The following is a 16847-nucleotide window of genomic DNA, read 5'->3' as shown; positions in this document are numbered from 1 at the left end:
TCTCTCTCTCTCTCTCTCTCTCTCTCTCTCTCTATATATATATATATATATATATGTAAATATAATCTACTTTCCACAATCAACAGTCAACAAGTTTTGAAACTGCTCATTGGCATCACCATCAGGACGACACCAATTAGGTAGCTACCACTAATTGTTCTATAGCTTCAGTAAAAGGGCTAGTTAACATAGGTAAAACATTTCCCCCTTTCAATACCTTTTCTCTCTCTCTTCAGAGTTCTCGGGTTAAGGCATGTTTGAAGAGCATCTTTACTAACTTTGGATAAGTGAACCATGGGCAAACTATGTTCTGCTAGCAAAAAACTTACAAAAACCATGGAGGTTTATACTTGGAGATGGCGCAGATTAGAATATTTAGTTGAGTTTAGGCAAATCTAAGCTGCAGATTCTCTAATAAAATCAACATAAGACTAAAACTAGCTGCCTTGAAAGTTTATCAAATAAAAACCAAAGATTGGCACACGGTACTTATTTGTTAATCTGCTTTAAGAAAACAATATTGGGGTCGAATCATTCTTATAAGATTGATAGGCTCTAATTTGTTTCAAGGGTGTCATAAACATGAGCTAGGTAGTTCTATCTAGCTTCATACCCAAGAAATCTTGGTTGACTCTTTTTTTCACAGAATAACGTGTTGAAATTAATGTAAAGAGACTTGCACACCGTGGCCAATGGAGAGCTTGTTTCAAATAAGCTACAGTTAGATAGGAGGGGGAAAACCTCTGCAGTTACTTACCTCCTATGTGTAAGAAAACTACCACTGACATGTCCTGAACCATCACATCCTGGGGTCGGACATGACATACCTTCCGTCTTCACTGACTTCCAAGAAAACTGGGAGCCATTCAAATACCCATCCTTTTGCCTTTTAGTAGCTAGAGGGCATCCTGATGCACTACGGTGAGATGCATATTTCCCGGTTATATGACCCTGACCGTCACAACCAGGAACTGGACATCTGGATAGCAGATAGATGAAATAAACTTTATTGTCTTGCCATCATATACCTGGCAGCCTCTACAACAAAGTCAAAACAAATCTCACATAAAAAAAGAACAACCATGCTTTATGGCTTAAAAGAAAAAGCAAACAACAACAACAAAAACCCCCACCAAGAACACCAACAAGAAATGCAACACAAACATAAAAGATGCTAATGGAATTGGGAACATTCCACTAACAAGCTCTGTGTAAATGTAATGTAATGTCGACACATTGGGATATGGTAACCGCCAATCTAGCAAACCTTTGTTACTGACGAGGTCTGCACATAACACCAAGACATGTTTGTTTAAGAAACCATGAATTAACCATAAATTGTTTCACAGATTACCGAAGGAACTTTGGCTTATTTCCCCAAAGTTTAGTCTGATTTCCAGCTCCTTTTCCCTTGTGTGTTTGTAACACGGTGAATGTTGTGGAGTGGGGTGGCCAAACAAACCACTATTAAGGAAGGGTGCTAGTTTCACACAGAGTGCCAAGCCATAAATGAAATAAACCAAGGTTTGCCAGTCAAGAACAAACCAAGGCTTCTTAATGTGGTTAGTTGGCAGTAAATAGTTAAGTTGCTGGCATAGAATGCTAAGCCATAATTTAATAAACCATCATTTACTAAAGCAGGGCTTCGTGTTATGTGCAAAACCAGATTTGTGCCTCCCTGGGTGATAAATAGTGAACGTGCTTGTTAGTAAGAAGATCCCGGATTTTTCATGCAGACTTTGCCAACTGCTTTTATAAAATAGGAAAGTCTTAAATTTAGTACCCAGGAGTTGTGATTAGAACTGAATGTTGTGTGCAGGTTTGGCTCTGCTTTTGTTATTATGAAACAGACACAAAACAAAACCAAAAAAACCCCCTTATGTTTCTCATTGTATTTTAAATTGCCCCTTAAAATGACAGCTTTTAAAAAATTCATGTCAGGTGCAGGGTGTGGCCAATGATCCTAGAGAGCCATACAATATTATAGAAAACCTCAAAGAGCTGGGGAGGCAAATGGTATGCTGTACATACAAAGAAAGCGGCTGTGTTGCACAGCTGTCCTGCTGTTGGCTATAGGAAGAGAAAGCACCCGTATGCTCTCCTCAAACTTCTCCCATGGCTAGGCACAGAAAATCTGTGAGTGCCTGAGACTCTAGATTATAGATGGGCAACAGACTCATGTGTGCATATTCCTGATCAAAAGCACAATGCACCCACCAGCTTCTAGTTCATTTGTTCATTGTCTTCAGTAGAAGTATTTGGTCAGATGTTGAACGAATACTATGAAAACTGCATTTAATTCAAATCTTTCCAGGCACATATGTGTGTGTGTTTGTATGTATATGTGTGTGAATATATATGAGTAGATATATATGTATATATATATTTGTGTGTGTGTGTGTGTGTGTGTGTGAATGCATGCATATATGAAGTCGTACAGATTTAAAAACAACTAACTTGCATGTAGAAGTGTCTTATTGTCATTCAAATATGTATCCAAGAAGAAAACAGGCAGAAGAGATAGCTGAGCATGTTCATAAGAAGTTGACTGGATTCATGCTTACCTAATTGGCTCTTGATCTTCCTTGTCTTCTTTGCTTTGCACTATCCTGATCCCACTTTTCTTTGCTCGTGGACAACCAGAAAGACTGAATGAAAGAAATCATTTCAAGACTGAACACCTTAATTCTAAAAATAATTCTCTTAAGTGTCCTAGAGAATTAAACTTTCTGCAAAAGTTACTTGCAGACGACATCCTTTCTGCATTGACTTTAGCAGTTCTATTCACACCACAAGAGGGAGCCCATGAATCATGATTTCCTCTCACTGCAAAACGAAATTGCTTTCCAGGACCCTTATGGACCGAGACCCTTGGAAGACAAGGACAACTTAAATCTCTTGCTAATAGTGTCTCCAGCTATGACACTGATGGGCTTCAGAAGAATGTGAGTCGAGAAAGTCAGAAAGCTATGTGTAATTTATGGCCAAGGGGGAAGGGAAAGGTAAAACAGAGAGGCAAGTGGTGAATGAATCATTTAAAGAAGACACAAAAACCTTTTCAATTCCCTTTACCCACAATATATTATTTATTAACACATGGGGATGCCTTTCTGTTTTCTATAGTGTAACTGGAGGTCGTGATGCATTCCTTCTTTCTTATGAAGAATTCGAAACTTTAGGGCTGGTACTTGATGCAAATTGTATTGATCACAATATCAAAACTAGAATGTGGCTTCTCATTTTTAAGCAGGAGTGGTTTGCAATATGAATGAGGCCCAGGCACTTTGAGGCCTGCCATTATAACACATCTTTCTTATAAAAAAAGAGTTTGAATTCATGATATCAATTACTATACACACGGAACTGTTGCTTTCATGGCAATCTAAATTGGGGGGGGGGGAGATAGCATTAATTATCAGGGTAGCTTCCTTTTCAACCATTATGTGTTGCTCGTGCCTGAGTCTATATATGTACAACTTGTATATGTAGTCTGGGTCTTGCAGAATTGACATTCCCTGATTACACGGAGTCCAAATCATGCATGCTGTCAGCACACAGGCCCTGTGCAAACAGGCACAGCTAATGCAAGGAGGGTGGGGAAGGAAACAGCAGGTTCAACCTCAGCTCCCCTCCACATATTCATTGAAAAATAATGTGACAAAGTCCAGCGAAAAACCAGAAGTTAGAAAGGGTTAGGAACCGGACATTATATGAAGCGTATGCAGACCTGGTGCCAGAGGTGAGTTAGACCAGGCACTGGTCAAGGACCCAGTTGGCTCAGAAGGTTTCCCATTGGTCTTCCCTTGTTCATCACTCTTCTTGCTGGGGCCCCAGAGCAGTTTCAGTGCTGCAGTTGTGGTCGTCACCCACCATGTTTAATTAATCCAAATGAACCAGCCCTATGCCTATAAATTCTTACAGATCTATTTTATAGGTATAGGGAACCACAGAACTTTATGATGTTTAACATCTAGAATCCCAATGGGACCAGGACTATAGACAAGCCCTGTTCTGGTTGTGGTGGGTGAGTGGCGTTCTTTGGTGACACCATGCCAAGGAACCCGTGAAGTCTGCCGCCAGCCCCATTTATAGGGCTGCTGCAGAAAGGAGCGTTTGCATCAAAGCTTCCCCCACCCCTTTGTGTAGGAATACAATATCATCACATTTGCAAACTTTCCTGCTGCCGCCACCAATGAATGAGGTGGACTGGGAATGAAGAAACTTAGAACATAATGCTGTCATGACATATGATAAGTATATACATATTACACAAGGAAGAGAATTTGACACAGGGATAGAGGTTTTAGCCATAGGCCCATGGTGCATGTCATGTGTAGTCCTGACTTTAGTTTATGAGAGGCTTTTTAGTAACTGGGACTTGGAAACTGAATATCCTTGGTAACCTGATTCTAAAGGTGGGTTTTTGAACAAAATAAATCAGGATTCCTGGACGCCCAAGTCACCTCCCACCTGATCATGTTTGCTTCTTGTAACTTCTCCTAAGCTGCATGCACACAATACACTTAAAGCACCCACCCAGCCCCACAAGAATGCTGAAAGCTGTAGTTTGTCGCTCACAGAACTACAATTCCCAGCACCTTTAACAAACCACAGTTTACAAGATTTGGGGTTTGCGTGCTTTCAGTGTACGGTGTGCAAACAGCCCTGGTCACTGATACATTATTTTAGAATGAGATTAGCAACAAGGGCTGCGTACACACTGTAAATTTAAAGCACATGGCTTCTCCTAAAAAAAATCTTCTTAACTGTAGTTTGTTAAGAGTGCCTTTCTACCTGTGAACGTAATCCTTTCTACCTTCCTATGGATACTGGCATGTGCTTAACATAGCAGTAACCAGATACAATCAATGTAAGCACATTTTAAGGTTATTTACATGATATGGATTGGAGCTGTTTGTGTATGGATCAGCTGATGTGGATGTGAATAAATATGGACTAGCTGAAATATCAAGTAATAAGAAAACAATTTCCATAAAGTCCTGGACGTTTTAGCATATATGGTAGACTGTGTCAAGAACTGCATTAAACCAAAACCTGTAATGCTACAGCAAGAAGTGATCTGTCTGCTTCAAATGTTATGTCTAAAATGAAACTTCCTAAGAAGTCATGGCTTGGATCTTGAGACTCTGTGAAGTCAAATGAAAGGATCCTCCTGTTGGCAAGAAGCAAAGGTGGGAGATGGTGATTTTCATTGAAGCCCCCTGAAAATCTTGCCCAGAGTTTTGGAGAACACTCTGGAATAATGTGGGAGTGATGCAGGGGGCTGCAGGTGAAAGGAGGAACTGATGTAACCCTCTTGCTCCATCTCAGTTGTGAACAGTTACTGTTCTGAATCCTACAATGCTAGAGACTCTAATTGTTTGTCAGTTTGTTTTAGGAGGGTGGCTATCATCATCATCATTTTTTTTAAGCCTTGAAAACTGGTAATAATTCAACCGTAATCATGTGCCCCTTTTACAAATTTGTGATGGTGCTTTTTTATTGACATTTAGGTGTGCTTTTCTTGTGAGCTGTCTCAAAGATCCGGTTGAAAATGCAGGCTGAGATATAATTTTTTCAAAAGACAAACAAAAACCAGGAAGTTCACAAAGAAGTATCTGAAGTAATAAGTAGGGAGATAGGCACCTGTAGCAATATTTCTTTTGTGTGAGGCCGAACAGTCACATGCTTGAAACAATCATTCCATTTGCTTTGGGACTTTTGAACCCTATTATACTGGCACCTTAATTTGTCTGTGCATTTGATGTGGCTGAATTTTGCTGCGGTGTTTGTTTTGAGTCTGTAAATGAATTGTAACTTTTTATTTAATGTTGCCATTACCAGTTTTCAATATAATGAGTTGTTTGTAGCTGAGTATCGATTTGTTTTGAGACTTACTCATTTTTACAATGCTCTTAGTTGTTGGCTGGATCTGTTGTGAATACACACTGAGTGAAGTAACTGAAGATACTTGACAAGCACAGCTCCCCAACGCCCTTTGCTGGTGGGCCTTGTGATTCAAGACCAAGACCAAGCCGACCCATGAAATGGAAATCACTGTGATAAAGAGCTCAACATTTTACATACCTTCGATGTGAAGCATAATTTCCGGTAATATGCCCAGAGCCATCACAACCAGGTGTGGGACACCTGAAAGAAACAAGAGAGTCATTTGAATAACTTGTTTGGGAGGCATAAAAGCCTACATCATCAGAAACCTTGGCATTTGCCCAGTTGTGCTTGCAGTGGAAATTCCATAAAGCCTCTTTCACTGAACATTTGCCAGAGATAAAAAAAAAACCCACCTTCCAAAGGCCTAGTCAAGTATGATTTTTCCAGTGGCCAACCAGATGGGAAGCCCACAAGCACGAAATGAGTGCAATAGCATTCTCCTGCTTTTGTGTTAAAAATGCTATTAATCACAAGCATAAATGTGTTTCTTTTTAGGTCAACCAGTGCCAGTTCCAGGTTTGGGGTGGGAGGTGGTGTCTTTTCGACAATATTCTTTCTGTGAGCTTGCCTCCTTGTCTTTGCCATTGTTGCTTTCGTCCATTCACTTGCTTTTCCATGGGCAAATCTGCACCACCTCCCTGAAGGGAGAGGACAAGGGTGTGTGTAGAGATTTATTACCCCACCTCATTCCTCTGTAAGGGGATGAGGAAAGGCAACAGTAAGGCATATTAGCAGCAGAGATTCCAGGGTTTAGAGTTGAACTCCCTACTGGTTTGAGTTTCTTGGAAGATGCCTGATCATACCAGACCTTGCAATCCCCTCCCCAGCCATCAGCTTCTGGATATCTTCAGTATCAACAACAAATGACCCAAGTCTCTGAATTTGCAAACCCACAACTGGAAAAGGACAAGAACTGCACTGATGTTAGCGTAACAACGGCAACATTACATGCTAGTCGTAATATTTCGCAGGTAATTAATGTACATCGTCACAGCCAGGCAAAGAATGATGTTGATTTAGCTAGGAAGATTTCTTCAACAGAGGAAAAGTCCTTCTAGCAAGGCAGAAGAAAGCTAGGCAGGACAAAACAACAACAAAAAGTATACTGCCCTCTTGTGGGCAAAAGCCAAGATTCATTATTATTATTATTATTTTTACTTGCCTAAATACTTAAAAACTTTACACCGGATTGTCAGACTCACATAATTTATAGAAAGCTCAACTGCTAGTATCTTTAGGAATTCACCATTTTACAGCCTAGAAAGTTTTACCACCAAAAAACAAACGTACAAACAAACAAACAAAACCCCAAACAAATCCTAAACAGAAACAAGTCTGAGATCATTCAAATCCTGGCAAATATCTAGTTTAATAACTTTTCTCTGGATTTCTAAGTCTACTCTGTTTTTCTGCTCTTCTTAGTAATCACAAATATTAAAGCATGAAGGCAGCAGGTTCATATAGCTGAGGTTTGATTTTTGATTTTTTCCAGCCTACTGTGGCCCGTCCGTTCTTCCTTCCTCTTCTCTCTCCCTCCCTCCCTCTCTTTCTCTCTCTCTTTACATATCCCACCTGTGTCAGGATACAAAAATAAAGTGGGCAAAGTACCCCTTTGCAAAGCCGCATGCAGCATTTGCTGAGCAATGGAGGCGGGAGAAGGAGTTCACCGCACCCACAAAGTGGCATGACATTATTAGCTCAAGCCGTGTCAGTTGGGGCTTGTGTCAAAAGAAGTTAGGCTCTGCGACCGCTTCTCACTTTCCCTGCCATGTCCTGTCGTAGTGTATAATGCCACTGCGCCATGTAACACGCCATCACAGGACAAAGCCATCCAGTGGGACAGTGATCTCCCTCACTTTTGGCAGGAAAAGTCCTGTAGGCCCGACTACAGCACGGTTGTCATGGCGATGCCACTGGTGTGACTGCTCTTTGCTTCTCCCCTCCCCTCCTCCTGCAACACATTTTTATTATTTTTTTTAACTCTCATCTAGCGCACATTTTCAGAATCAATGCATGATTTAATTATGGCTTTCTAGCTCTTTAAGGCTGTGGTTTACCCATCAGTCAAGAGACTCTTTCTTTCTTTCTGTCTTTCTTTCTTTTTACATTAAACACACTTTTTGGAACTGGAAAATGCTTCAGTTAAATCTCAGAGAAGTCTCGTATTTTTTTTCAAATTCCAGGGCTACCGTGCAATTCCATTTTGCAGTGTTCCTATGTTCTGCAGCACTGGATGTAAACTTCTATGTAATTCAGAATTATCTCAGGGGTTGTTTTTTTTTTTTTTTTGTGTGTGTGTGTGACGTTTTAAAGATCCAAGCTTTCCCTCCACCAGACTAACCAGCAGCATTTCTGCCGAGTGGAACTTCCTTTACTAACAAGCTGACAAATCTGAGACTGACCTAGAGGGCAACTTTTCATTAAGCAGCAAATCGCTCCCTTCTATAGTATTAAAAAGGAGGTAGGGGGAGAAAGAGATCACATTCATTATCTCAGTTCATGACTCATTTATTAACTTGGTATTAGATTAACTAGATTACATTTCCCCCACAAATTTTATTTTCAGGAGAAAGAATGATAAGATGAGTGATATGTACCCCCATTCATACAGGCACTGCTTCCAACAGCATTCTCCCGGGCTACTGACAGAATGAATTATGTTCTCCTCACCTCACTTTGGGCTGAGTTAAGAGATTGTGACAGTGGGAAAAGAGAGAATAAACCTATGAACTGAGGAAGTGGTCAACAGACAAGTCCTTTCAGAAGCACTTTATGGTAACATATTGAGGGTCCAAGTCTGTAAGAATGATCTTGAAAGCACTGCTTGCTACAAAGGCATTTTAAATTGAAAGCCTTTGGTTTTTTTAAAATTACTCAGAACTATGGAAAACTACTTATAATAATGAACAAATTAAGATGTGCCTGCGTTCACATGAAAACAATTTCTTGCTATTGTTTGCTGCACTGATGAATTGGTGAAGAAATATTAACAAAAAACAAAAAACAAGTTAGTGCAAAAAAGGCAATAGGATGAAACTTTTAATAGTATATACCTATATTTTATGCAAATATCCCAGGATTGGCACACTGAAAAGAATACTGGGACCAATTTTTTTGATGTGCACCATCAGTAAACACAGGTAAAATGCTCAGGCACTGGATGGTTAATCCATTTGTGGTAGAACAATTAGAACTGAAATGGGTTACCCACCCATCAGTGCCTTGACATTTAGACCCAGATGCTGTTGTTGGCATCTGTTTCGAGAGACAATGGAGTGCACCTTCAAGGGCAGAGTCAAAGTGGATAAAAGACTGGCCCCAAATAACCATCAAACCCAGAAAACAGGCAAACCCTGCAAACATAACCAGGGTGGGAAGCAACTGTTCTCCAAGAGGGCATTTTCAGGTAAGAGAATATGGAGCTTGAAGGGACTCGCTCTGTAAAAAGCCAGTTATAGCCAAAACACATAGCAACTTCTTCTTGACACACACTCTGCCATTCTTCCTCAAATACTCAAAGGTGGTGTATGATTGACTTAAGACTCAATTTTTGCAGTTTGGAAGCGTAATAGCTCAGATAGTGGGATGAAAAAACGTTGCAAGTGCAGATTCACATCATTGTTAGAATAAGCCTCTGGCATTGATAATTGAATTGTCTCAACCCTTTTACTTTGCCTGGATTGCAGCTGTGGGGTTTTAGTTTTGTTTTGTTGTGAACTTCTCCTGCAATAGCTCCACCAGAAGCTGAAGTCACCACTAGCCATGCAGTATTCACTGCAGAGCTGGATTGAATTATGTCATACCCAAACTGTGATTTAGGCCTGTGGTGGTGGAACCTAGACATGACTTATGCAAAGACAAACAAACTGCAATTCATGTCTCCCCAAAATACAAGTGGCATTGGAGCTGAAATAAACAGGCTCTCCATAACTAATATGCAATGGCTGAAGATGGAGGGATCTCTGATGAGAGCTCCTGTGGTTCAAATGCAAAGGCTGAGTGCTCGAAAAGGAAGCTGTGGAAGCTACCCAGCTGGATGAGGAAGCAGCATCAGCAGGCGAGCAAGGAGGAAGAGGCTATGTTGATATATTATCAACATTTCGATTCACTAGTATTTTAGAGACAGACGTAATATGAAAACAGAACTCACAGCACAATTAAAGTGGCAGTGCAGTGAATTCTCTATACCTTATCTATGTTTCTAGCCTCAGACATACTAGAAGAGAAAACATGACAAGTGCTACTCAAGCAAACAACACATCCGCCCTGGGCCAGCACAAGACATTTTGGCACCTGAGGTGAACCATAAAATGGCACCCCCCTCCTTGCCATGGAAGAAGGGGTAAGTGAAGATCTACATCAGGAACAAGGGGGCAATAAAGATCTACATCAGGATCTGGTGCCCCTGTAGATCCTGCCGCTTGAGGAAATTGCCTCACCTTGCCTCATTCGTGGTTTGGCCCTACATCTTCCTCTCATTCCAATTACAATGTGGGTGATATGGCCATCAAGCTTATAAAAGGAGAAAGGACCTTCTTAAATAAGTGGAAATTCAGTGTGCCAGCCAATAAGTCATAGGGTGATGTGTACCAAATGTGTACCATGTAACCATTCCTTGGCGTAGTGCTTTAGAACCATTGGTAAATCAAGGCAAATACGAAATGCATTGGAGTGGAGATTTTGAGGGGAAAGTCACAAAATGAGCTGGGATTTAGTAGCGGAAGATCACTGCTCTTGATCCCACTGAAGACCTTGCACAATTTAGGCAAGAGTACTTTAATCCTGTTAAGGATTAAACACCTTTCGGTAAGGTCACATCACGTCTTCTGAACGAAGTGACCAAGACATTTGAAACAGCAGCTTTGACTTGATTCTGATCCTACATGTAGGAGACCAGGGAGGGAAGACTACAAATTATTCTGTAAGGAAAAAGGAAATAAGAAATATCGTCCTATCGCATGGTACTTGAGTGCCTCACATATAAGGACAGGGCTTTTGAAGCTGATCTAGAAGGTATTAGGAAACCAAGGCACAGCCTTAAGGAGATGTGAGATGATCATATAATCAAAAAGTGGGGAGGATTTTGTTGCAGGGATTCTGGACTGACTCAGAAGAAGGATAATGCCACAGAAAAAGCAACTGTAATAGCAAGGCAAGAAGATTACCAGGATATGGGCAAGGATTTTAGCAACAGGTAGAGAAAGCATGAATAGATTGTTACTGAGGGAAAGGAATGAAGAACTTTTCAATAGCCTGTGCTCAGAGGGGAGAATGAAAGACTGAACTGATGGTTCACAGAGACAAAAGATAATCATTGATTTTATCTGATATATAGATGGCGTATTAAGACTTTCAAATTCTCTAAGCAGAAAAAAGATAGGTAGTTCATTACCATAAAGTTGTGTCAGCACATAATTTTTCTATAGATGTAAAGTTTAAGGGGAAAATAAGATGCTGGATCATAAACACTAAAAAGGTAAATAAAATGTTTCTATTGCAATTTCTACAAACAGTACTTTTCAAAGCTTTGCTTGGGTTGAAGACATTTTACATCATTCAAATAAGATTGCATGCTTAGGGGTGTAGAAATAGGCTGCTGAATCAGCCATGCAGAGCAGAAGGAAAGCCAAAGGTTAAAACGGGAATCAATAATGAGATGAGGAAATGAAAATGATTTGTGCAGCAGAAGGAAAGGGAAGGAACACCACTATGGAGTCATATTCTGGTATGGCAGAATCCCACAAAGCCATAATTAACACCATGGCTAGAAGACAGAAGATGTACACCACGGGGGTAAAGTTCAGATGAATCACCACTAGCCCCAAATCAGGTCCACTGTCAGCTGAATCAGCACTACAGGAACCCCAGTTCTTTACCTGTATGTAACAATATGGATTGTTAGTTGCTAGGCAATGTCCTCAAAAAAGCAACAGTGGAAGACAAACTTTCTAAATAAATAAATATATTGCATTTATCAGTCACCTCACAACCATTGTTCTCTGGACTGACTTGGGAGAAATTCATCTCCTAGTCCCCCACTGTGAAAAAGTTAAGATGGCAAATTCTGAACCAGTAGTTTCAAGATTTGATTTGTATGCTAGTTGTAGATTTGGTTGTCCACTAGTTATCTTGCTTAAGGCAATCATAAAGTGTAAAGAGTTTTGACAGTTTTGATGTGAGAAAGCAGGTAGTACGTGGTAAAGAGCTTTTTCCCCGAGTCTACTGGAGCCAGCCAGCCAGCCATGCTACTTCTGTGGGTGAATTACGGGGAAAGTTAAAGCCTCATGTGCTCTTGATGCCATAATGAGTTTGGATTTGATATCCTGCTTTATCACTACCCTAAGGAGTCTCAAAGTGGCTAACAATCTCCTTTCCCTTCCTCCCCCACAACAAACACACTGTGAGGTGAGTGAGGCTGAGAGACTTCAGAGAAGTGTGACTGGCCCAAGGTCACCCAGCAGCTGCATATGGAGGAGCGGGGACACGAACCTGGTTCACCAGATTACGAGTCTACTACTCTTAACCACTACACCACACTGGCTCTCAGCTAACAGGAATATAAAGGGGGGGGGAAAGGAGGGGCAGCCAGTAAAAATAGAGGGGAGGGGTGAGAGACTTGTGGGATGTGGAAGAGAAAAAGAGGGGCAATATTGACCTGTGATGATAGAGAAGAGAGACTAGGGAACCTTGTGGAATTAAGACAAAGGGAGCAGTTGCAGAACCAGGCGTCATGCTTCTCAGTCCCTGACCAACCCCATAGAATTAAAAGACAACTGAGACCAGTTTGGATCTTGACAGCTCCCCTTTTAAGGCATAGAAAATGAACAGATCTTATAAAATAATAAATAAACAAACCTCATGTTTAGAAGCATTATGCTACCGAATAGGGGTTCTTAAGGAGCAGCAATAGAAGAAAGGTATTGTTTTCAAGCCCTGTTGTGGTCTTCCTGGGAGGTGACTGACTAAGCTCTGTAGGAAGAAGGATGTTTAACCAAATCAACCATTGGTTTCCTCCAGTAGGGCTACTTTTATGTTCTTATGGGATTTCTTAATGTTTGAATGTGGTGGGACAATGGGAATGCATTTGTTTGCACTTCTGCTCAGCTTTGTATGCAAATGCCAACTTGGGCGGGGGGGGGGGGGCACAGCTTATTGCTGAGGGACTCTTAGGGCCCTTCCTGACTGTTTCTATTTGTGAGAGGGATTTTGTCACATACTGGCAAAACCAGGTTACACAATTACAGTTGACTGGGGGCGTATTGTGCAACAAACCAGCTTCCATTTGAAAGAGGCCCACCGCGATAAGAAAAGTAATGGGGAAACAGTGTAAAGTGTGGGATAACACTTGCTTTGAAGCAACATCACCTGCTCTCCCAGAAAACAAATCAGAATGAATGCTCAATAAACAGATTGTCTTTAAATCATGTCTTTAAAACATGATTCAGCAGAAGCCCACCTACTCCTTTGGTCCAACGCTGATTAGGATGTGCCGCATCATTTCTTTGCTTCCGTTGGGGCATCGTCTCTGGGCTCGTCCATTCTTGCGACTGTCTTGTGCTTTCTACTGTAGGCATGGATCCGAGGTGTTTTTCATTTGCCCTGCAGCTTTCCCCAGGAAAAAACGCTGTTTACCGCTGAATTGGAACAAGTGTCAATCCGCAGAAAGCCTGATTGACGTTTGTTAAGACTTAGCAGTAAACGGCAGGTATTCCTGGGTAAAGTGGCAGGACAGATGAAAAAACCTCCCAGACCTGTGCCTAGAAATCACAATCTGCATGGCAATCCCTAAGTGTTTTTACCTGAGGATTCTATCATTAACTTCCTTCTATCTATCCCCTCCTCAGCAGATGTACACAAATTTTTAGATTATGTGCACAGATCTCCAAAGTGGATATGCACAGGTCTGTTGTGGGGGGCTGTGTACCTGAGTGCGTCAGGTACACCTACTACTGGCATGCAAGTAGATAAATAGGTAAGGTAAACGGCGTTTCCGTGTGCTGCTCTGGTTTGCCAGAAGAGGCTTAGTCATGCTGGCCGCATGACCCGGAAGCTGGCTCCCTCGGCCAATAAAGCGAGATGAGCGCCGCAACCCCAGAGTCGGTCACGACTGGACCTAATGGTCAGGGATCCCTTTACTACTGGCATGAGACCCCTAGAGGGGGTTAGGGATCCCTTTACTACTGGCATGAGACCCCTAGAGGGTTAGCCAAGGATGAATGTGGCCTCAATTTAAAAACAGGTTAGCCAAACAGTGATTAAAAGGAATGTGCCAGAAAACTTACAAACATACAGAATTGCAGGAAGGGAAAGCTCCTCAACAGACATAGAATTATAGGTACTGCTATAGTTTGCTCATTCATATCTCACACAAGAGGACTTATCTTGAAAAGTGTTCTGAGAGAACTAGCTAAGACTCACTGCTAGGCGTCAAACTCTTTTATTGGAGACTGTCAGGGGGCAATGTAATTGGGTTACCTCCGAGCAACTGGTGTGCTAGTTTTGGTCAGGGCTTACAGAGAATGTTCCTCTATTTCTTCTTTGTTGCCCCCCAGAATCAGCCGCTCAGAATTCCCATTACAATCTCTTCTGGGCACAGAGGCGTTAGCTTTCAGGGGCGAAGACGCTGCATGCGCAGAGTTCAAGAGGAGCTGGGGCGGAGCCAAACATGGCGACAGCGTGGCTTCAATGGCTGGTGGCTCCTGCCACTGTAACTGAATGCAGGCTGTTTTAACCCGCATTCTCCTCAGTGGCAGGAGGAGGAGGAGGAGCCAGGAATTGAAGCTGTGTCATGCTTGGCTCCGCACTCAGCCTCCTCCACCGCCTGATTTTTTGGGACATTGGAGAGGGGCTTGGAACGCTCTCAAAAAATATTAGGGGAGACCAAAAGTGCTTGGCCCCCAAGAGTTGGCCCCTCTCTCTGGGTAAGATTCCAGAATACCCTGTTGAGCAGATCGTGAGTTACCTGTTTGGAAATATGTTTGAACATAATACTGTGAGGGCTGCAAATTTGATTGTGTAAAGGTCTAGAAAATTAGGAAGGCTACATGCCAAAACTGGGCCTTTTAGTGGCTTGCCAAGACCCTTTTTAAGTGTTAACTTGGGAAATGTTCCCTGTTATCTTCTGTTTTACACCAGTAATGTACATAATATTGTTTTGTTATGGCCTGAATGGGGTTTTTTGGGTTTTTTGTTTTTTTTTACAAATAAATTGATTATTGATAGGGTCTACTAATATTCCTAAGCACAAGTAACTTGGAAGAAAGCAGCAATGAGTCTTATGGAAATATATTCTACTAAAATTAGTAAAACTGATGGTAAACAAAATGGAATAAATCTATAGCACAGAGAGTACTTGAAAAGATTCATTTGCATTATGCACATATGTGCAAGATGGTCACAATTAGGCATTTGCAGTGTAATCCTGGACATGTTTACTCCTAAGTAAGTCCAACTACAGTATATTCATTCAGATACAGGTAGGTAGCCGTGCTGGTCTGACACAATCAAAACACATTTAAAAAATTGTTCAGTAGCACCTTAGAGACCAACTAAGTTTCTTCTGGGTATAAGCTTTCATGGACAATTTTTTAATTTTTTTAATTTATATTCATTCAGGTTTACCCTCAGGTAAGATGCTTTGGAATGAACCCTAAGCTTGATACTTGGATCAGCAAATATATTTACAACAAAAAGAGATATTAACTTGACTAGATCATACAATTCATGTTATTTATTAAATAATTTAGAAATGAGTTTTCTATGATTAAAATTATTACCAACATACTAAACAAAACATGACATTTTGTAAGAAACTGTAAGAAAATTATGAAAAATTATAAGATTAACAGGTTACATATATTAATAAAATGTCATAAATTGAATTGATTTAGGTTCCCATTGTGAATCCCATTGATGCCATTACTTCTGAGTTATTAGGTCTACATATTTATGTTTTATTGTTTAATGAATGGGGCACTAATTAGATTCATCTTCAGATGCATAAGTACAGTGGGATTCCTGATTGAACATCATTTTCCATGGGTATGTTCTACTTGGATATCTATTGGGATCCGTGTCTTAACTTAGCATACCTATTTGTGTGTATACTAAAGAAACATTGCACTGGTACATTAGGGTATGAGCTGTACTGACCTGTAGCTGATTATATGTTGATAGGAGCATGGGTATTCGGATACTGGCAAATGGCTTAGACTCTATGCTTTGTGAGGGTATAGTGATCTTGGACAGGTTTTGTAATATCTGACTGTGACACTATAGTCTCAGTCTGGAATATTTATAATGCTGAGAGATTGAGAGGGTGACTTTTCATTCTGCTTAAGCTACAAAATCTGGAATGAGATCCTAGTGAGACGCTTTGAATAAGCCCCAAATGAAGCAGGGCTTTGTTTACAGCAATTTCTATTTAAAGCCAAGTTTAATCACAACATGACAATCCAACCTTATCCATTTTATGCAAGCCCCACTAAATTAAATTAAATTTACTCTGAAGGTGTACATAGGACTGTAGTAAAAGTAAATGAAGGTATCCATTTGAAGGCACCATGTAAAAACTGAATAAGTTTGCAAAGTTTTAAAGGAAAATAGCAAGTTAATTAATGCTGCAACCCTATGTATATTCCCTGGAGTACGTCCTACTGAGGTTACTTTTGTGTAAACATGTGTAGAACTGCTCTTGTAGCTCTTGCCGGCTTTCAATGTGATCACCTTTCGAGATGAAATCTTAATTATGAAGTTCTTAGAAACAACAGCCACTTCAAACGAAATCTTAATTATGAAGTTCTTGGAAACGACAGCCACTTCAGTATGGTGCATGGGACAATAGTTAATTTTGATATAATTATATGAGTTCAGTATCTCCTATATGTTGGTATCTG

The 16847-nt window shown here is 40.8% G+C and overlaps 1 protein-coding gene across 17 annotated transcripts in view; it reads right to left on the bottom strand.

The window, feature by feature from the left end:
• The window catches only part of MYT1L (myelin transcription factor 1 like), a 289214-nt gene that overhangs the window by 12911 nt on the left and 259456 nt on the right, over window positions 1-16847 (bottom strand). For all 17 annotated transcript variants that reach the window (XM_079969677.1, XM_079969675.1, XM_079969665.1 and 14 more), the window contains 3 exons: window positions 6088-6150; window positions 2565-2648; window positions 758-979 (listed from right to left, as the gene is read on the bottom strand). In XM_079969677.1, coding sequence (XP_079825803.1) covers window positions 758-979; window positions 2565-2648; window positions 6088-6150 — 369 coding nt within the window. The remainder of the gene's footprint in view (window positions 1-757; window positions 980-2564; window positions 2649-6087; window positions 6151-16847) is intronic.

The sequence above is a fragment of the Podarcis cretensis genome, assembly GCF_951804945.1.
Source record: "Podarcis cretensis genome assembly, chromosome: 3".
Classification (NCBI taxonomy): Eukaryota; Metazoa; Chordata; class Lepidosauria; order Squamata; family Lacertidae; genus Podarcis; species Podarcis cretensis.
The sequence above is the reverse complement of the archived record's forward strand: the minus strand, read 5'-3'. Positions and strand labels throughout refer to the sequence as shown.